This window comes from Plasmodium brasilianum, chromosome 14, assembly GCF_023973825.1.
Source record: "Plasmodium brasilianum strain Bolivian I chromosome 14, whole genome shotgun sequence".
Taxonomy (NCBI): Eukaryota; Apicomplexa; class Aconoidasida; order Haemosporida; family Plasmodiidae; genus Plasmodium; species Plasmodium brasilianum.
In genome coordinates, this window is record NC_090127.1 from 3,027,581 (window position 1) to 3,048,953 (window position 21,373).

General features: G+C 28.3%; 5 protein-coding genes and 1 pseudogene across 6 annotated transcripts; 5 read left to right on the top strand and 1 right to left on the bottom strand.

Moving 5' to 3' along the window:
* Nucleotides 1-1,891: 1,891 nt before the first annotated feature.
* MKS88_005853 (dipeptidyl aminopeptidase 2) lies at nucleotides 1,892-5,237 on the top strand (the record flags this gene model as incomplete). The annotated part of the gene is made up of 8 exons (XM_067219151.1): nucleotides 1,892-1,975; nucleotides 2,308-2,416; nucleotides 2,733-2,901; nucleotides 3,004-3,059; nucleotides 3,265-3,318; nucleotides 3,464-3,674; nucleotides 3,922-4,043; nucleotides 4,309-5,237. 8 exons carry the CDS (start codon nucleotides 1,892-1,894, stop codon nucleotides 5,235-5,237), a joined length of 1,734 nt encoding a protein of 577 aa, XP_067071056.1.
* A 2,209-nt stretch (nucleotides 5,238-7,446) lies between these two features.
* MKS88_005854 lies at nucleotides 7,447-9,634 on the top strand (annotated as a pseudogene). The gene is made up of 3 exons: nucleotides 7,447-7,862; nucleotides 8,030-8,095; nucleotides 8,986-9,631. Coding segments are annotated over exons 1-3 (1,128 nt in total).
* A 928-nt stretch (nucleotides 9,635-10,562) lies between these two features.
* Nucleotides 10,563-11,894, top strand: MKS88_005855 (methyltransferase; the record flags this gene model as incomplete). Its single annotated transcript, XM_067219152.1, has 1 exon — nucleotides 10,563-11,894. The coding sequence occupies one exon, from the start codon at nucleotides 10,563-10,565 to the stop codon at nucleotides 11,892-11,894; it is 1,332 nt and encodes a 443-aa protein (XP_067071057.1).
* Nucleotides 11,895-14,231: 2,337 nt separating this feature from the next.
* Nucleotides 14,232-15,440, top strand: MKS88_005856 (pre-mRNA-splicing factor RBM22; the record flags this gene model as incomplete). Its single annotated transcript, XM_067219154.1, has 1 exon — nucleotides 14,232-15,440. One exon carries the CDS (start codon nucleotides 14,232-14,234, stop codon nucleotides 15,438-15,440), a length of 1,209 nt encoding a protein of 402 aa, XP_067071058.1.
* Nucleotides 15,441-17,130: 1,690 nt separating this feature from the next.
* MKS88_005857 (uncharacterized protein) lies at nucleotides 17,131-17,544 on the bottom strand (the record flags this gene model as incomplete). Its single annotated transcript, XM_067219155.1, has 1 exon — nucleotides 17,131-17,544. The coding sequence occupies one exon, from the start codon at nucleotides 17,542-17,544 to the stop codon at nucleotides 17,131-17,133; it is 414 nt and encodes a 137-aa protein (XP_067071059.1).
* A 2,407-nt stretch (nucleotides 17,545-19,951) lies between these two features.
* Nucleotides 19,952-20,794, top strand: MKS88_005858 (uncharacterized protein; the record flags this gene model as incomplete). Its single annotated transcript, XM_067219156.1, has 1 exon — nucleotides 19,952-20,794. The coding sequence occupies one exon, from the start codon at nucleotides 19,952-19,954 to the stop codon at nucleotides 20,792-20,794; it is 843 nt and encodes a 280-aa protein (XP_067071060.1).
* Nucleotides 20,795-21,373: the final 579 nt, after the last annotated feature.

The window sequence follows — 21,373 nt, forward strand, 5'->3', positions numbered from 1 at the left end:
TAGAGATTTCTACAACGACTTAGATATAACCTATGTGTGAACAGTTTACTATACTAGCAAAAGTTTTTTCCTAATTCTTACATACAAAAGTATACTTCCTTTTTTTTTTTTTTTTTTTTTTTTAAATTTTGCTTTAATATTAAAATGTTACGATAAAAATTACTACATGCATTTTGTTTGATGTTTCGCTGAGTGAGATGCTGCTTAACGATATTGTTTTGTTTTAATTTATTTGTTTTGTGAATAGTGCATCAAGTAAACGTGCATGTCTATGTAAGCACACATATGTACTCTTTTTGTCTTAACCTAAAAATGTGGGGTAAAAACGTACTCACTTGTAAACGACCATAGCAGGCATGCCATTTAAAATTTCTTTTACAAAGCTTGTAAAAACAAGGACAATGTTGTCCATCATTTGTTAAGCGACGGGGAAGCACAAATATGCAAATGTACATACATATGTACATACATATGTATATACTAATGTACATATATATATATATATATATATATATATATATATATATATATCGTAGTAGGAGGATCTTATTGGCACTCACTTTATTCTGACCCTACAGGAAATGCTGGTTTTGTTTTAATCGAAATTATTCCTTTCATCGCTAGGGGTTGTAACATATTCTACAAATAACAACTGTGTTTAGTTACCTTTTTGTTATAGTAAATGTAAACAAGAAAAACAAAAAATAAACGATCGAAATTTTTTTTTTTTTTACTTTTTAAAAATACATACATTTGTGCAAAAAAATACAATTTATATGACTTGTTCATGAAAAAGGGGGAAGAAAAAAAAAAAAAACTATGACAACTTGGGGATATATCTACAATTGGATTTGCTTTGCTTTTTCATAACATTTGTTTTCTGGTTAATAGTTTTTTAGCCTTTTTGCTTTTCTGTTTTTTCACTTTCTTTTTTTTTTTTTTGTTCCTTCCTTATTTTTTGCTTTTTTTTTTTTTTTTTTTTTCTTCTTTTTTGCTTCTTTTTTGCTTCTTTTTTGCTTCTTTTTTGCTTCTTTTTTGCTTCTTTTTTGCTTCTTTTTTGCTTCTTTTTTGCTTCTTTTTTGCTTTCATGTTTGTCAAGCTATGTATGCAAAACTCCTAAACCTAGTAAACAGTTGAGAGCACTGTGGAACATGTACCAAGGAAAAAAAAAAATTATCTTCATGTGTAACTACATAACACGCTTGATAATTTTGCATATGATATTGTTAACACATTAAAAATTGGTATATTGAATGTCCATTTAAATAAATCAAAAATGTGTATTAATAAATAAGTAAATGAGTAAGCTGTAAATGGAGGGGAAGGGGAAGGAGAATTATATAAGCTGTCTACAATATAACTGATGTTGAGTCCTTTTTTTTCAAAAAAAAAAAAAAATAATAAATAAAAATGCTCGCTGTCTTTTTAACTATAACATTAAAGTTAAGGGATAACTTGGGTAGTTTTTTCTTCTTTTTATTTCGTCATTTTGATTTCGTTATTTTGATTTCGTTATTTTGATTTCGTTATTTTGATTTCGTTATTTTGATTTCGTTATTTTGATTTCGTTATTTTGATTTCGTTATTTTGATTTCGTTATTTTTATCTCATTTTTTCATCTTATTTTTTTATCTCTTTTTTTTTTTTTTTTTTTTTTTTTTTTTTTTTTTTTTTTTTTTTTTTTTTTTTTTTTTTTTTTTTTTTTTTTTTTTTTTTTTTTTTTTTTTTTTTTTTCCCCTTTTTTTTCCTCTATTTTATAATACCGAAGAGTGCTTATTTCGTTGTTCATAACTTAAAATAGTGTATACATATCTATACATTTATGTGCATAATATAAACATTGTTCTTGTTTTGTAACTATTGAAAATTTTCTCTTTTTCTAACAAAGTAAATGATGAAATATTTATTATTTTTCTTTTCTTTTGTGTTGTTGGTTTGTCTGACGAAGGGAGACTTGCCTATACATGCCCTTATGGTACGCATCTTTTTAAATCCTTTTTGCATAACCGTGTACATGTCGAAAAAGATATAAATCGACGGGAGTGCGCATAATTAACCGCATATATACACGTCTATTAGGTAGAATTTCATTTGAGGCGTTGTTCACGTGAAGTTGCGTCTAGCGCGTTACATACACGTGTGAGGGAGGGAACCGGTTTCAACTCTTACTTTAAAAAAGTTGAGCATAATGATACTGGGACAGTACTCTCTCGGAATTAACGAGATATATTTCTATTCCATTCTCTTCCGGCCTCTTCCTATGGTATCATTTCATTTCCTATTTTTTTTTTTTTTTCCTTGTTAAAGGGCGATGTAATTGGAGTGTGGGAAATTAAGGAAACAAAATCGATGAGTGAGCGGGCGGTACACTGTGGTGGGGGTATACCTAATCGGAATTTGGAAAACCTCAGTTCACGTATGATAATGAAAAAATAAAAATGTACATGTAAAGCATGTATGGATAAGTAGTAGGAGATACTGCTACCCCTAGCGCTGCTGCTGCTGCTGCTGCTGATGGTGCTTCTACCGTTGCTACTCACTCTATTGCTTACGTTACTACTCATACTCGTATTACGCTAATACTACTATCGACAAGGAAAGAAGTACATAGTGCAGCTGTTGCAGTAGCATTTGTTCTAAAGTTATTATGCTATGTTATGATTTTTTTTTTTTTTTCCATGTACAAATGTACTAAAGATGACGTATTCCCCTTTTTAACACCAACTTTACAGATTTAAAGGATTACGAAAAATTTTTAAAAAGAAAATATGGAAATATAAATAAAATATTAGTTAAGCTAACAATGGAAAAGATCAAAGTTGCAAATGAGACCAATCCAAGAAATAAGTGGACGTACCTTGCAGTAAGAAGTGTTAACAATAATGCAATTATCGGCTACTGGTAGGTGGAAGAAAAGAAAAGAAAAAATATAACACACGTTGTCAGTGCCTCAACTGATTAGAAGCATTTTTTTTATTTCTCTTTCTTTTTGACTTCCCAAAGGACGATGGTCTACGATGAAGGATTTGAAATAAGACTAAAGGGAAGAAGATACTTCGGTACGAATTACTATAAAGCATGTCAATGTGTAGCACTTAAGTTCGCGCACAAAATGAATGAATACATAAGGATATGCGCAAAAACCTTGCATAGAAAAATTGCGCGCGGCCCATAGAGGTGCACATGAATTCACTTATATTATTTTTTTTTTTCTCGTTTTCTCTCTTTTTCTCTCTTTTTTTTCTGTGCTACCCATTTTATTAGGATTATTTAAATATGAAAAGAGACCTAGTGAAAGTTGTCCGGAAGCAATAGAAAGTAATAAACAGCAAATATATATGTATCCATTTGTCTAAGTTTATCACGATTGGACATTGTTGTACATTTCGCGCTTATCTGTATCACTAAATCATACATTTCAAAAAAACATGCTTACGTACTTACATTACTTCTGAACATGCAGATAAAAATGAAAAAGATTCGAGATGTTACAAAACTGATCCAACGAAAACACACATTGGGTGGGTTCTTGATGAACAAATTGAAGAAACGACAAGAGAAAAAAAATTCCAATGGGGTTGTTTTTATGGACAAAAGGATCAAAAGACGGATGTTTCAGCTTTCGTCATACATAACGAGAAGAAAATACCTGAGCATGATAACAACAACCTTGGGTAAGAAGCCCCCAAGGGGGTAAAAAAAAAAAAGGGGGAACACACCAATAGAGATATGGGCTCCTATATACGAACATACAAACATATATAAACATATATTAACATATATACATATATTTTTGTATGCATAGACACAGGTGCACTGCCTGTACATGGATCTCTGTAGTATCGTTTTTGTAATTTATTCACGTCCCTTCTACGTATATGGCGCTTCACCACCACTTCCTAACTACTTCTTTCCCATCAGGGGGGAGATCAAGTCCGAGGAGGAAAAAGGACTGAGTTTCTCAGTCCTCACACAGAGGGCTAATTACCAGAAGATAAGATTAGCCTTAGAAAAATTGTATGGAAAGACAAAAACGAGTTTGGGTAAGTACTCTTGCCAATTGCATATTTAATTGTAGTCTTCTTTTTTTTTTTTTTTTTTTGCTGATTAATCATGCGCTAACAAATTAGTGGACTATAGTTGGCTAAAGGGTATCATGGCTTTGTCCCGGCGAAGCCGAAACGATAGCTTTTTGTATTATATATCACATAAATACATATGTATGGGTAAGTGTATGTATACGTACACCTATATATATGTATATTTTTTTTTTTTTTTTTTTTTTTTTTTTTTTTTTTTTTTGCATAGCCAACATTTACGGAGATATAGGAGACAAGATATATGGATGCCACAAGCAAGATATTGTAAACCTGAAAATCCGATTGACCCTACCCAAAAATTTTACATGGGGTGATCCCTATACTGATGAGAATTTTAATGAAGAAGTGGATGAACAGAGAGACTGTGGGAGTTGCTATTCCATATCAAGTGTATACATATTAGAGAAACGATTTGAAATAATGTCTTGGAAAAAATATAAAAAAAAAATAAATATTCCAAAGTTGTCATACCAATCTGTTATTAGTTGCTCTCCATATAATCAGGGATGTGATGGTGGGTTTCCTTTTCTTGTTGGAAAGCATATGTATGAATTCGGAATACTGTCAGAAAGTTTAATGAAATATGAAAATAATGATACTGTTAAATGTAAGATGAATATAGGAACATATAATTCATCTTATTTTTATGGTTATTATAAAAATAAAACTGATGATATATTCTATGCTTCTAACTATAATTACATAAATGGATGTTATGAATGCTCAAATGAATATGATATGATGAATGAAATTTTAATGAATGGCCCTATAGTAGCAGCTATTAATGCAACTCCACAACTGTTAAATTTGTATAATCTAAATGACAAAAATATAGTTTACGATACTGTAACTAATGAAAACCAAGTATGTGATGTACCAAATGAAGGATTTAATGGATGGCAACAAACAAACCATGCAATTGCAATTGTTGGATGGGGAGAACAAACAGATGAAAATAATAAACTTGTTAAATATTGGATTATAAGAAATACTTGGGGTAATAAATGGGGGTATAAAGGTTATCTCAAATTTCAGAGAGGCATCAACTTGGCGGGCATTGAATCCCAAGCTGTCTTCATCGATCCAGACTTCTCGAGGGGACGACCCAAGGAGCTCCTAGCAAAGCAGCAAGCGTAACACGTGAGAAGTAAGAGGTACAAAGTGAAACGTGAAAAATGAGACGTACGAAGGGAGACTTTAAGTATGTGAACCACATAGTGCAGAGTTAAAAAATGAGTAAGGCAAAGCATAGGACTACATCTTTTGAAACTTAAAAACGGAAGAGTTGCACGTTATAGAAGTGGTGGGGTGTGTGCAGGTAATTAGAAAATGAAAAAAGTCAAAAAAATGGTAAGTTTGGTTGGATGAAAAATAGAAGACAGCTTCCTCTTGCCACTTGCATTTACGCCTCCTACAGGTACAGGCTGCACAATATAATTGACAAAGAGACTCATTTAAATATACCATTTTTGTAAAAAAAACAAAAAAAATAGCATTACTACGCTGTGCTCCAAAATGATGAAGAAGATTATATATTTTTAAAATACAAACTCTGGGGGGCACGGGCGGAGCACCTACGCCTTAATTTAGCACCTCACATATGGATAAATATGCATATATACAAAAATGAATAAATATATATATATATGTATACAAAAATGAATAAATATATATATATATACAAAAATAAATAAATATATATATATATACAAAAATAAATAAATATATATATATATACAAAAATAAATAAATATATATATATATACAAAAATAAATAAATATATATATATATGTATACGTGTCGCTCTTTTCCACTGTGCCATGTTACTATTTTCCTATTCTGTTTTTTTTTTTTTTTTTAGCTGTTACTTATATACATTAAACATTGCTGACAATTTGGTTTTTGAGAGCCCATATATAAGAGAAGCACCATTAATATTGCATACTGTATATATGTATGTATCTACGTATATACATGCGAAAAGTACATGCATACGTACACGCATAAATACATATATATACATATATACATATATATATGAATATATTCTTATATGCATAGTGTTACCCTCCCAAACAGCAGGAATTAAAATTCTTCTTTTTAACTTTCTCGCTTCTTATTTTTTTTTTTTTTTTTTTTTTTTTTTTTTTTTTTTTCGTTTATTACTTTTTAATTTAGCATTACAATGAAAAATATTGTTTTTTGAATGTATATAGTAATTTTTTTTTTTTTTTTTTTTTTTTATTCTTGGTTTTCACTGCCTTTATTTCTTCCTGTTTTCGTACATGTATTATTCTTGTAGTGTCGTTATGAGCAATATCCTCATGCGTACATGGTATGAATGTATTTTGTGAGCATGTTTTATGTATGCATTATATATACATATAAGTATAAACATATATATTTATGTTGATATATGTTGATATATGTTGATATAAGTTGATATATGTTGATATATGTTGATATATGTTGATATATGTTGATATAAGTTGATATATGTTGATATATGTTGATATATGTTGATATATGTTGATATAAGTTGATATATGTTGATATATGTTGATATATGTTGATATAAGTTGATATATGTTGATATATGTTGATATATGTTGATATATGTTGATATAAGTTGATATATGTTGATATATGTTGATATATGTTGATATAAGTTGATATATGTTGATATATGTTGATATATGTTGATGTACGAATTAAAAAAATTAAAATTTTTTATTTTTTACAAACGGAGGGTATATAAGTAAAACTGTTTTAGTGATAAGGTTTATGAAAAATAAAGCAATTTATGCGAAACTTTTTTTAATTTTTTAATTTTTTTTTTTTTTTTATTTTATTACAAGAGAAAGGCAACAATTAAGGGGGCATATATATACATATATATGTATATATAATAAGTATATCACACGGCTTTAAGCGGCTTGTGTAATCGGCAAGCGGGTTTGCTACAAGAACAGATTCTGTGAGGGAGAAGTAGTACATTCATACGTGCGTACACGTACCTAATTAACGACATATGCACATACGTACATACATCCATACATTCGCGTATGTATGTCTGTATTGATATATGTACGCACATACATATTTACATACAGCGGCCAGTCCCATTTGTGCGTGAGCTAGCAGTAGTGACCACTGTGGAGAAGGGGTTTTCCCTACGAAGATGTCGAGCTACAAAAATGTAATTCCGAGGAGGAGCTACCTGGAAAGGGGGCAATCAAAGAATAGACTACATTTGGGAGAAATTGAAAAAAAGGTTGACTATAAAAAAAGAAGAGAAATATACAAGAAAAAAAAAAAATTGAAAATGTGTTGAGGGAAAAAATTATGAGGAAAAACCCTGATGAATTTCATACAGGTATGGTTCATTCACGAATAAAAGAAAATGATAATATATTAATAAAAGAAGAAAAAGTTTTAAAAGAGGAAATAAAATTAAAAAATAAAAGAGGTTTATTAAATCAAAAAGTAAATTATTGTTATAAGAAATTAAAAAAAATTAATAAAATTATTAACAACTTTCGTATATGTGTACCGTTAAGATATGTTTTTAATAATTCCCATGAAATATTTAATGAAAATGAACAGAAACAAATATTATCAACAGACGATAAAAAATTAAAAAAAGTAAGTGAACTTAATCAAAAACGATATAATACTTTAATTAATGCCAAAAAAAATATATTAAAGTGTATAAGAAATTTGGAAAATAAGTACGTATCAACATATAGAAATATTGATGGGTATACTGTAAAGAATTTAAAAGGAAACACGCCTTACCGCTTTTATGCCCCGCGCTTCCGATGAGGGAAAAAAGAAAAGAAAAGTTGTTTGCTCAAACAAGCGCAACGGGGCGTACCTATGCCACTGGGGCACATAACTACAAGTGCACGTTTCGAGCTCCCCGCAGTCCGGTACACTGCTACTACCTAACCGAGCATTTGGTTGAATGTTTATATGGTTGTATGATAATATGGTAATATGGAAAAATGTTTATATGGTAATATGGTAAAATGTTTGTATGGTAATATGGTAAAATGTTTATATGGTAATATGGTAATATGGTAAAATGTTTGTATGGTAATATGGTAAAATGTTTATATGGTAATATGGTAATATGGTAAAATGTTTGTATGGTAATATGGTAAAATGTTTGTATGGTAATATGGTAAAATGTTTGTATGGTAATATGGTAAAATGTTTGTATGGTAATATGGTAAAATGTTTGTATGGTCATGTTTTTATATTATCGTATTTTATTATTTTATTTTTTTTTTTTTGTTCCCCTTTTTTCCCACGCCCCAAAATATCTGTTTGGGCATTTACTTACAAAAACATACGTATATATATGTACATTATACAATGTATTCATGAATGCATGAACTGAACCCCAACGCGTATGAACATATCTCCCCGCTTTACAATATTTTAAATAAACTGATTAAATGAAAAAGGAAAAGGAGTACACTATGTACTTATTAAATCATATGCAATGTGTGAAAAAAAAAAAAAAAAAAAAAAAAAAGAAAAAAAGAAACGAATAAAGTAATTAAGCCATAAGGCAATAAAGCAATGAATTAATATAAATATTTCTCGCCCCTTATATGCTATAAAAATAATGCTTTTCTTGATTTAATTAAATAGTAATGTGCATAAGTTTTGTGAAAATGTGAAGAGAGTTAAATGGAGTTTCTTCTGCGATATGTTAAAAAACTAATGGGATAACACAGAACGGTCGCATAAGTACTCGGATATATATATATGTACGAACTTACACATGTATGTATGAATATAAGTCCATTAGAAAGATGGGCGAGTTTTGTACCTACCCCTCTTCATTCGCTAATGGAAAAATTCCAACGTTAGAGTAAAAATGAAAATTATATATGAATATAAAAAAGAGTATTATGAGTTGTTGCTTAACGAAGAAAATGTTGATGATAATGTTATAGAGTGTATTGAAAAAAACTCAAATAAATGTGATTATGATATATCACCATATGTTGAAGAAATGAATACAGATTTACTAAATTTTGAGCAATTTATCTGTTGCAAAAAAAAGAGAAAAGGACGAAATGGCAAAAGGGATGGCACTATTAAACTTAATGATAAATATGACGAAAATGAAGAATATGATGAAGAGGGGGGCATACGCTCGTGTGATATTACCAATAGAAAGATATACTTGAAATATAAAATATATTTCGAAAGGAAGAATTATCTTGTTAAGCAAGGTGATATATATGGAGCTGATTATTTATTATACGTAACAAAGGAAAAATACACACATTCCCTTTATGCCGTTTATTTTATAAAAAAGCATAATGTATTTAGGGATTTAATAAGAATATTAAGATTAGTATGCACAATTAAAAAGAAGGCTGTTTTAATTTTACAGCGGGATACTGACTCTTCCGATATTTCCAATAACGTAGTTTTTGTGAAAGGGTATATATATAAAGAACTGGGGGAAAAAACTAAACAGAAAAAAGCGAAACAAACTGGAGCAAAATGAAAAGAAACAAAACATATTGGAACAAAACAATATGATACATAAGTGCATGTTCTATGATATTTTTGCAAAACCTGTTTTATAGCTGCATTTTTTTTTTTTTTTTTATTATTATTGCTATGTGTTAATGCTGTATCTTTTTTTTCTTTTTTTCGTTCTGTTATACTTAAAATATTCCACCTTTGCTTTACAATATCAGCCTTAAAATGAATACGTAGATACGTGTTTGAATACATATGGTTATATAATACTGTAAAATTTACATGTTTGCGTATTTTGTAGCTAGAATAAAAAAGACTAACTATTGTCAATCCAATTTACCCACGTTTTTACAATTTTGCAGAAAAAAAAGTGGACTGAAAAATAGATAAAAAATTGTATGCATTGTTGCATAAGCGCATCATACAACTATTTTGATACGTATTCCAAGGAATACATGAAAATATTTAAAAAAAAGTATTCGAGTTTGCTACTCGTTCTTATCGTATGTATGTAACTTTCATTTCAGCAACGTACCGATGTGTAATTATTTTAATTTTGTTCTATTCCTATTCCTATTCCTGTTTCCATTTACATTTCCTCTTTCTCTTTCTCTCTCTCTTTCTCTCTCTGTTTTTCTTTCTCTTTTTCTTTCTCTTCGTTATTCATTTTAACCTTTCGTGCAACAATATATATCTTCTGTGGCCATCAAAATTTTTTGTAACAATTAGCTAAATTGGGAAAAAAAAAAAAAAAGAAATTTCATACATATATATATATACGTACAATGGGTTAACAGGTGGAATTGTCGAAAAATTATGAAAAGTTCGCATGAACAGGTCAGATTTTTTTTTTTTTTTTTGCTTCATTCTTTTGTTTCATTTTTTTGTTTCATTTTTTTGTTTAATTTCTTTTTTTTTCTTTTTTTTCTGTAAAAACTTACCGCAGCACGATGAGGCCTTTCTTCGATTCTGACATTGTAGTAAATTTTAATCTTTCAGAAGAGGCAGTTCAAAATGAGAAGAGAATTATTGAAAATAATAGGAGAGTTTTACGAGACTATCAAAAGGAAAAACTGATACTTGAAGGGAAAAAGAATTGGGATAAATTTTATAATCATTATAAAAGCAATTTTTTTAAAGATAGGAAATGGATAAAAGTAGAATTTGATAACATTTTTAAGGAAAATAATACTTTCGTTGAAAGTAAAAGCAATACATCAGTTGAAAGTAAAAGCAATACGTCAGTTGAAAGTAAAAGCAATACATCAGTTGAAAGTAAAAGCAATACATCAGTTGAAAGTAAAAGTAATACATCAGTTGAAAGTAAAAGTAATGACAAATTAAAAGAGACAGAAACAAAGAGTGAAGGTAAACTTATTTTAGAAATTGGATGTGGTGTGGGAAATTCGTTAATCCCACTGTTATTAGAATATGAAGATTTTAATTTCATAGGTATAGATTTTTCAAAAAATGCAATAAATATTTTGAATGATAAATGGAAAAGTATTGTAAACAGGAACAATAAATTAAAAGAAGTTCAAGTAGTTGGGGAGACAGCCGATGTATTAATGAATAGCCATAAAGCACTTGTAGGAGATAATAAGAAGTATGGAAAGAAGTATGAAAAGAAGATTGAAAAGAAGAATGAAAAGAATACTGAAAAGACGCATCAAAATGTTGAATGGACGGATAAGCATATATTGAATGGTAAGATTATAGAAGATCATTTCTCAAACGGTAGTAGCTATGACGTTTATTTGATCGATGATCACAGTACATCAGAACAGAGTGAAAATTGCAGTCATATGTACGAAATGAAGAGTTATAAAAAATTGGGAAATTTGCTTAAGGCATGTGTAGTAGATATAACAGTTGATGAAGAATCTTCAACAAATGTGTGCACCTTTGGAACAGTAGATGTTATTTTGCTTATTTATGTCTTATCATCTGTGCAGCCAGATAAAATGATTAAAGTAATTAATAATTGTTATAAGTATTTAAAAAAAGGAGGGTATGTTTTATTAAGAGATTACGGTTTATATGATTTAACGCAAGTGCGATTTGCTAATAAAAGAGAAAAAAAAATATCAGAAAATTTTTACGTGCGAGGGGATAAAACTTTTGTTTACTTTTTTACAACTGAATATTTGCATGATTTGTTCTGTCAGAATGATTTGTTTGAAGAAGTTCAGAATAAATATATAACCAGGATTGTTAAAAATAGGAAAAGACATTTAGAAATGAAGAGAATTTGGGTCCAGTCCATCTTTAGGAAGAAGTAGTATCAATCTGGGCGCTTACGTGGAATAGCAGCTATTTTGCCGCCATACATAAACGGAAGTAAATGCGCATACACATTCATATCGGTATATGTATATGGCCTAGAAAAGGCAGATGCTTTAATGCTTTACTTTTTCCATTTACCCTTTTATATTTACAACATATGAAACCTCCGCGCGCTTAACACAGTATGTATATATATATGTATGTGTACTAATATGTATATATATATGTATATGTACTAATATGTATATATATATGTATGTGTACTAATATGTATATATATATGTATATGTACTAATATGTATATATATATGTATGTGTACTAATATGTATATATATATGTATGTGTACTAATATGTATATATATATGTATGTGTACTAATATGTATATATATTTATATGTTTAACACTTTATTGTAAAAAATAGAATTGCATCACTGTAAAACGTTTCTTTTCTTTTCTTTTTTTGAAAAAAGTTTTTAAATACATTTCATATGTAACAGTTAAACATAAATGTGAGGTATACTTCTAGTAAATGTACTTTCTTTCATGCACAACTCTTTTCTTTGTAAATGGTCTAAAAATGGTCAATATAATATGAAATGAGAAAAAATAGGGCGATACACCGCTGTGAATGCACAAAAAAGCCACCGATACGGAGCATAAGTTGACATGTATATTGGTATATATTCATGTATGTATGGGTGAAGGTTGTACATATATATATATATATATATGCGTGTGTTTGTGTGTGTACTTATTGTGATGTTTGAGTTACTAACAAAGCGCAGCAAACAAAACAATTGTAATAATCCAACATTTACAACTTGTAAGTGCAAGTGTATGATCCTTTTTAAAATAGGCATATGCCTATTGAGGAAACGAAAAAGCAGCTTTTAAAACTGGGGCAAATTACTTCCTCATATGTACATAATTTTGAATAATTTGATTTGGAGTTATTGAGCGCTATTCAGCTATATTTAGTATTATTTTGTTATATTATATCTTGTTGAGTTTTGCATAGCATTAACTGGTTTCGCATTTATTTATTTTACTTTATTTTATTTTGTTTCGTTTTTTTTTGTTTAACTATCTTTTCCAAAATCTGATTTTTCTCCCCCATTGACCATTTACATTTTACATACTTGAAAAAACTTTTTCTTTGGCCTATTTATATATTTAAAAAATAATAGCATAAAATATTGTATTTTTAAATTTAAAAAAATTAAATTTCGTGGGCGCACGTTTGACCCCTTTTGATGTACAAGATGATGAAATGACAATTCGAGCATTTAAAGGGAAGTAAAACAAAATGAATTGGATGTATTTGATGAAAGTTAATGAATTGGATGTATTGGATGAAAGTTGATGAACTGGATGTATTGGATGAAAGTTGATGAACTGGATGTATTGGATGAAAGTTAATGAACTGGATGTATTGGATGAAAGTTAATGAATTGGATGTATTGGATGAAAGTTAATGAATTGGATGTATTGCAGCGGATAAAACGAATATAAGGAATGAAGTAGCAAATTTACGTTTTAAAAAAAAAAAAAAAAATCAAAGTTCTGCCTACTTCCCATATATTTATTTCGTCGAAAAAATAAGGGATAAAAATAGGGTATAAAATTATTTGTAAAAAAAAAAAAAAATGTACATATATATAAATATATATATATATAGATTTTTTTTTTTTTTTTTTTTTTTTAAATATAGTTCGTTAATATTATGTACATATGTACACTTTTTACGTAAAAATAATCGCTTATTTTTATTTTAATTTTTTATGCAAGTTTAATGTTCCATTTCGACTTTTAATTTGTTTTTACGCGGAATTCATTTCTCAGCTTACATTAAGTACATATAACAGCTGAAACAAAGGAGAAGTCAGAGTGATAATGATTTTAAATTAGCAAAATATGGTGGGAAAACAAAAATAAAGATAGGGGTAACCATACATCGAAAAGATTGCTCCATAGGTATATAAGCGATATAGGCAATATATGCAGTACATGTAGTGTATGCACAATATATATGTATGTTATATGTATATATTTCTTTATGTAAGTGTACGCTTATATAATCATATGCTTATATGCGCATACGTTTATATGATCATGCGCTTATGTGTTCATGCGTTTATGTGTTCATGCGCATATATGATCATGCGCTTATATGATCATACGCATATATGATCTTACGCATATATGATCATACGCATATATGATCATGCGCATATATGATCATGCGCATATATGGTTATACATTTATATGCATATATTTATGTACATGTAAATGACCTCGTAATCGCATTCGACTGAAAGTGGCAGAGAAGATGGATAGGTTTGGGCATAATATTCGGGCGGATGTTAAAAAGCAGGGTTATGAGAACTGCGATTTGCCAATTTTATGTGAAACATGCTTAGGAGAAAATCCATATGTTCGATTAATAAGAGAAGAGAATGGAAAAGAATGTAAAATATGTAAAAACGTGTTTACTCATTTTAGATGGAAACCAGGTGAGAAGGCTCGATATAAACAAACAGTTATTTGTAATATGTGTGCAAAAGTAAAAAATGTATGCCAAACATGTTTATTTGATTTAGAATATAATTTACCTGTACAAGTTCGGGACAAATTTCTTGAAACGAGTATTACGTTACCAGAAAATGAAACAAATAAAAATTTTTTCCTAGAACAAATGGAAAAAAATTTATCATCAAATACATATAATAAAATGAATCATATAAATATGGATTTGTCAAAATTGAAAAGATATGATCCATATTTTAAAAGAAATATGGCACGTGTATGTAGTTTTTGGAGGAAAAATGCATGTAATCGTGGTGATGAATGTCCATATCTTCATAAAGAAATACATTTTGATAAATCCTTATTTAATCAAAATATAAAAAGTAGATATACAGGAGAGAACGATGTGTTAGCAGAAAAAATATTAAAAAAATATAATAACAAATATACAGATGATAATTTTACAAAAAATAAAATTTGTATTCATGGAATTAACGAATCAGTTAGTCAAATAAATATCAGGGAATGTTTTAAAAAATTTGGAGAAATAAAATCATTTAAAATGATACCCAAGGATTCTAAGTTGTTTATTTCATATGCGGATCCTTTATCTGCAAAAAATGCTGCAGAGAAGTATAAGGACGGGTTGGAATTAAATGGGAGCAATTTGATGATCACGTTGCAGGACCAAACGCACAATAACACCCTCGCTGTTGCAGCGTGTGGAAGTACTAATATCACTGCGAGTTATAATCATAGTGAAGGCTATAATACTCGAGACTATAAGAATCAAAGGCACAATAATCATAGGAACAACTGCCAAAGGAACAATAATCAGGATAACAAGACTATTCATCAAAACCAAGGTAATTTTGTACCCCCTCCTCAGGGCATGATGATGGGTATGTCACACATGCACTTCCCGAACTATGGAAATAACATCAATCCAATTTCTTCAAATACCGTTCCTTATTCGTCTATGGTTCCTTCGGTAGCAGAACAGAGGAAGTAGTTTACCCGATCGCACATAGCATGTGTGCATACACACGTTTGTGCGTATACCGTGAATCGTCTCGCTCCTGTTGCGATCATCATTTGTTTCATTTTACCTTATTATGTTTTACCTTACTTCGTTTTACTTTTCTTCATTTTACCTTATTATGTTTTACCTTACTTCGTTTTACTTTTCTTCATTTTACTTTATTAACTTTTACCTTACTTCGTTTTACTTTATTAACTTTTACCTTACTTCGTTTTACTTTTCTTCATTTTACTTTATTAAGTTTTACCTTCGTTTTACTTCATTTTATTTTATTTTTTTGTGCTAATTTAGTTGCCTTGCTTTTCCCCTAAATAACTACCCATGTTTTGCGTATTTTTAAGTAGGCCATATTTATGGGATGGAATTAAGTGTACATGCATTTGTCTATCTTTTTCCTGCCAACCTTTTTTTCATCTTTTGCGCGCGTTTGGGCTTTTATATCAATTTGGTATTTTTGTTTGGCCATTTCTCTGAGACATTGTTGTACATATGCTGTTCTATGCTATGCCATGCTATGTTTTGTTTTAATTTTTGTTTTTACTTATGTTTTTACATTTGCCCTTTTTTTTTTTTTTTTTTTTTTGTTTAAATTTCAGTTAAGCAATTTTGTGTATAGATAAAATGAACAATCATAACGAATTACCATAGGTACATTTTTTTTTTCTTCATATCTATATGCGTATGATAATACATGATTAGCCATATGTGAGATGGTCTACATTGAGCAAACGATGAATAACTTATCAGTCTTGTAGCATAGGTGATATAACAAGAGTGGGAATTCAAAAATGAAATAAAAATGTTAATAGCAGTTATTATTAAACTACATTTCGACGTTATGGAAATATGGCATATGATAAGATATACATGTATGCACATATACATATGGGAAGTTTACTAAATAAGGGAATTTTTTTTTTTTTTTTTTTTAATCTGTAAAGTTGTTGTAAGTTTATGGCTAGTAATATGTTTGAACATTAGTATACGCATAAAGGTAAACAAATATATACAAATATAGACAGAACTGTTAACGAAAAAAAAAAAAAAAAAATAGTATATATACATACAATATATGAAGTAAAAAAAAAAAAAAAAAAAAATTTATATGAAAATACAAAAAAATGATATATTATAATGGTGTAAAATTTTTTATGAAATTAGATACACATCTTGCATGTTTTATGTTGCATGTTTTATGTTGCATGTTTTATGTTGCATGTTTTATGTTGCATGTTTTATGTTGTATGTTTTATGTTGTATGTTGTATGTATTATGTTGTATGTTGTATGTTCCAACGAGTTGGGAAGTAGCCTATGTGACTTAGTATGACTCATGTGCAATTTGTTAGCACTTGGGCATTTAAATAAAAAAGGAGTAAAATAAATTGAGGGTAAATAAATTGAGGGTAAATAAATTGAGGGTAAATAAATTGAGGGTGAATAAATTGAGGGTGAATAAATTAAATGATAACAAATTATGGGATAACACAATATGAAATAACAAATTGCTGGATAACAAACTGCTGGAAATAAAGTTCGAATAAACAAACTGTGGGGCGAAAAAATATGAGAGTGTATGACTGCGTCAAAATGAATGTATGGTGGAACCAAATGACGAGGGGGAAATTAAAAAGAAGGAGTAGTAGTATCTCTTTCTGTTTTTACAAAAGTTTCATCTGCTTTTTCCTCTGATCTAGATACCTAATATAATGATTAATAATTCCTGTTGACCTCCATAACATTAACCATATACATAAATTTGATAAGCCAATCCACCAGTTCCTCTCATGCCTCCATTTGTATATTTTAAAATATTCCGATGATATGGATGGCATCAAGTCGTTCGGATTTCGTATTTGGTTTACGCCATATCTCAATTTATAGGATTCAGTAATAAATAACATAAAATTTAAAATTAGTATTACTGTTACTATTCTTATGGGTGTATCTCCTATTTGCTTTCTACAAAAAGAATAGCTAAACTTTACAAGTAATTTTATTTTTAGTAAACAAGACATCAGTAGGATTATTCCTAACGGCATTACGATCAAATACACAATTTTTAAAAAGGACATGGTTCACTATAACTATGAGAACAACAAAAATGAAAAAAAAAAAAAAAAAAAAAAAAAAAAGGCGCGATAAAATGGAAAAAATGGAAAAAATGGAAAAAAAAAAGTATAAAAACAATAGCCAAAAAATAGCAAAGATTTTGCAAAAAAAAAGAATAAAATGGCGGTACTTCTGCAAAACAATGTAAAAATTATCAGAACGTGCAAACACGCAAATAGGGATAACTCCTCCTTTTTTGAAAAAAATAAAAGAAAAAAATACTTTAAAAAAGTGGTGAGGGCCTCTACTTTTATTAAAATAATAGAAGACGCTGTTCTGCTGTAGCACGTTAAAACACTGTTTACCGCATTTTAATTTCAACAAAGGGAGGAAACACTTGTATATTTACGCATAAATAAATGATGAAAACTACTGCGCTTTTTTTTTGCCTTGCATTTTTATCTAATATATACAAAAATACGCAAACGTACATACATGCATTTATATATATGCATACATTTATATATATATACATACGTTTATATATATGAATACATTTATATATATATATACATACGTTTATATATATGAATACATTTATATATATATATACATACATTTATAGATATACGTACATATATATATATATATATATATATATATAAATGCTTACATTACATGTGCTATACGATCGTATAAAATCATTAAAATGTAAAAATAGCTTACTACCATAAACTATTTAATCTCGCTATTACTTGTATTATTATTAGCATTTGCAGTAGTATTTTTTTTTTTTTCAGTAAGCCTTGCATATTTTCTTTTCAATTCACTATCGTTTTATAAAGCACAAAATGTAGTATTAATCAGCAAAAATAAATTCTTTCCAGTTGTTAATTTTATTTTTTTACAAGAAATTAAATCTTTGGCTTCATAGGAAGTGCATATATATAAATATATATTTATATATATAAATATATATTTATATATATTATATATATATATATACATAGATATGATGATAATAGGACATTATGTGGTGGTATTACTTATTATTATGAACAGTTGCACAATTTTATCTTTTTATTAGTATAGTTCATTATTTTTTTTTTTTATTTATATCGTAACGTTTCATTAATGCGCATTATTCTATGTCGTGCAGCTATTGTTTTATTTTTTTGCTAAAAAAAATAGAATGTTATTAAGTGAGAACAAAATTACAGTTGAGTAGCAGTTATGGACTTATTTAATTCTTCAAATTATGTATTTATATCGATATCGTTTTAAATCGTGAAGTCGATAAAAGAAGTAAAAAGAAAATGCAAAAAATTGGAAAGGAAAATGAGGGAAAGTACTCCAACATTCTTTATTTTCATGCCTTCCATGTGTTGCATGAATTACAATTAAGACTTAAAAAAAAAAAAGCAGAAAAACGCGGAAAAACTAATTTAGCTATATTGAAAAAAGTACGTTTTTAAGAAAAAAAGAAGAAAACACAATAAAAGCTCTTCCAATATAATATATATATATATATATATATATATATATATATAATATATAATTTAAATAATCCGTATATTAAAAAAACAAAAAAAAAAAAAAAAAAGAAAGCTGCTAATATATCCCTTTGTGTGCATTATTACAAGGATATTTATTTTTGTTAGCACAACTGAACTCTTTGCAAACCTATATGATGAACTAATTCAACTTCACATTGTGTTTACAAAGACATGAATGCCAAAAATCGAGAATGTAGAATGATGATTCTTGTATTTCTTCAGATCGTTTTTGGTGTATAGGATGGGTATATTGTGTATTTTGCATTACGTTTTATACAGTATGTATTACTAACCTATGTGTGTATTATTATTATTATTATTATTTTTTTTTTACCACTTTGCACCTTCACAATTTAACATACGCTTTTTAATCCGTAAATAAATAAATACATTTAAAATGCGCTTATTTTTTAGAGCCTTTTTTTTTTTTTTTTTTTTTTTTTTTTTTTTTAATACACATGTTCGCCAAAAAGGTATATTTAATGTCCTAATTTTTTTTTTTTTTTTTTTTTTTTTTTTTCCCGTATGTATGTGAAAAGTATGTAATACGTATATTTTCAGTCGTCATTTTATACAAAAATTTAATTCCTTACGATTATTTAGAAAGCAGGTTCTACAACATCATATAAGTAAAATAAAGGAGGTTTAATTTTGTCCAATCTTTTTGTTTTTCCTACGTTGTTCATTTTGTCATTACTACCCATTTTTCCTGCACAATTTAATTTTTCCTGCACAGTTTATTATTTCTGAACAATTTAATTTTTCCTGCACAGTTTATTTTTTCTGCACTGTTCATATTTCTCCGCGTCCAATTTTCCCGCTTTGCGTACCTAGCTTCCACTACATTGCCAATCTAGAGACACATTTAAGCAAAATGAAAAGGATAACTGACTTTTATATCTACTCAAAGGACAGATCAGCAACAGTTTTTAACTTAACAAAAAATGTAGAAACGAAAAAAAAGAAGAGTAAATCAAGTTGGCTAGAAAAACTCTGCTGTGAATTTGAGAAAACGAAAAATGATACACTTGAATATTTTACAATTATAAAAAATAAGTGGAAAAATAATATCAGCAGTTGTAAATTTCCAACCTTTTTTAACTATTATAATTCGAAATATAGAAATTTTCCATGGTATAAAAAGTTATATTATATATTAAAAGATCAAGTTTACAAATTGTTGAATATTAGACAAGCTGAAAAAATGGAAAAAGTACAAGTCGAAAAAGAAGAAAAAGGAGAAGAGGAAGAAATGAAAAGACATGAATTATACACAGATGAAAATAAAATAACCAGAGATTTTATTAGTTACGAAAACTTAGACTACAAAAACAAACAAAAACAAAAGAATTCAGGTGATTCAATATTTAGGAAATATAGAGAAAAGTTGAGAAAAACTAAAGAAAATGAAACATATCTTAGTGAACGCAGTAAATCAGAATTGGTTAAAAGAAATACCTCTTCTTCTAGTAGTTGTATCACAGGATTCATAAGTCATAAAAAAATTGTGGACGATGTCAATACATTAATAGATACAAGTTCGTTAGTAGACAAGGTGAATGAAAATTCCTGTGGTCCAAAAAACATTAAAGATGTAGATAGCAACAACATAATTAACAATAAATATAAGAATATGAATAGTTTTTTAAATGTTGAAAAGTCCCCTAAATTTAATATTAAAAATACTTGGGAAAAGTTAAGCGGATATATTTCGTAAATCGGTGCATAACTTTTTAGAGATGGCCCTTTTAAGGATGGATTGTCAGAGGTAACTGTTTTGGAAAAATGTTTGTTTTCATCGCCCTGATGATGACACATTCGGGTACATAAACGTATGTTAATTAATTTAGCAGTTTGTTTATTATTATTTTATTTTTTTTTTTTTTTTTATTATTTTTTTTTTTTTTTTTTTTTTTTTTTTTTTTTTTTTTTTTTTTTTTTTTTTTTTTTTTTTTTTTTTTTTTTTTTTTTTTTTTTTTTTTTTTTGTGTGTTTGTCTGTACTTTTTTGCGCCTTTTTTTTGTGATCTTTTTTAAGTGAAATGCTTGTAAATTTTTCGACTATTTACCGCTAAAAATGGTCAAATGTTTACTGAGCGAAAATAAATATTTCTGTCTTTTAAGTGCACATTTGACTGCTTCATTAAAAATGTCTATGTATTTGTTCGCCATTGTGTATGTGCGCGGGTAATCACACGGCCGAAAAAGAAACTGTCAAAACGTTTTTCTTCTACAGAGTAAACTTTTTTTTTTTTTTTTTTTTTTTATAACAAAAAAATTAAAGAAGTGACGAATGAA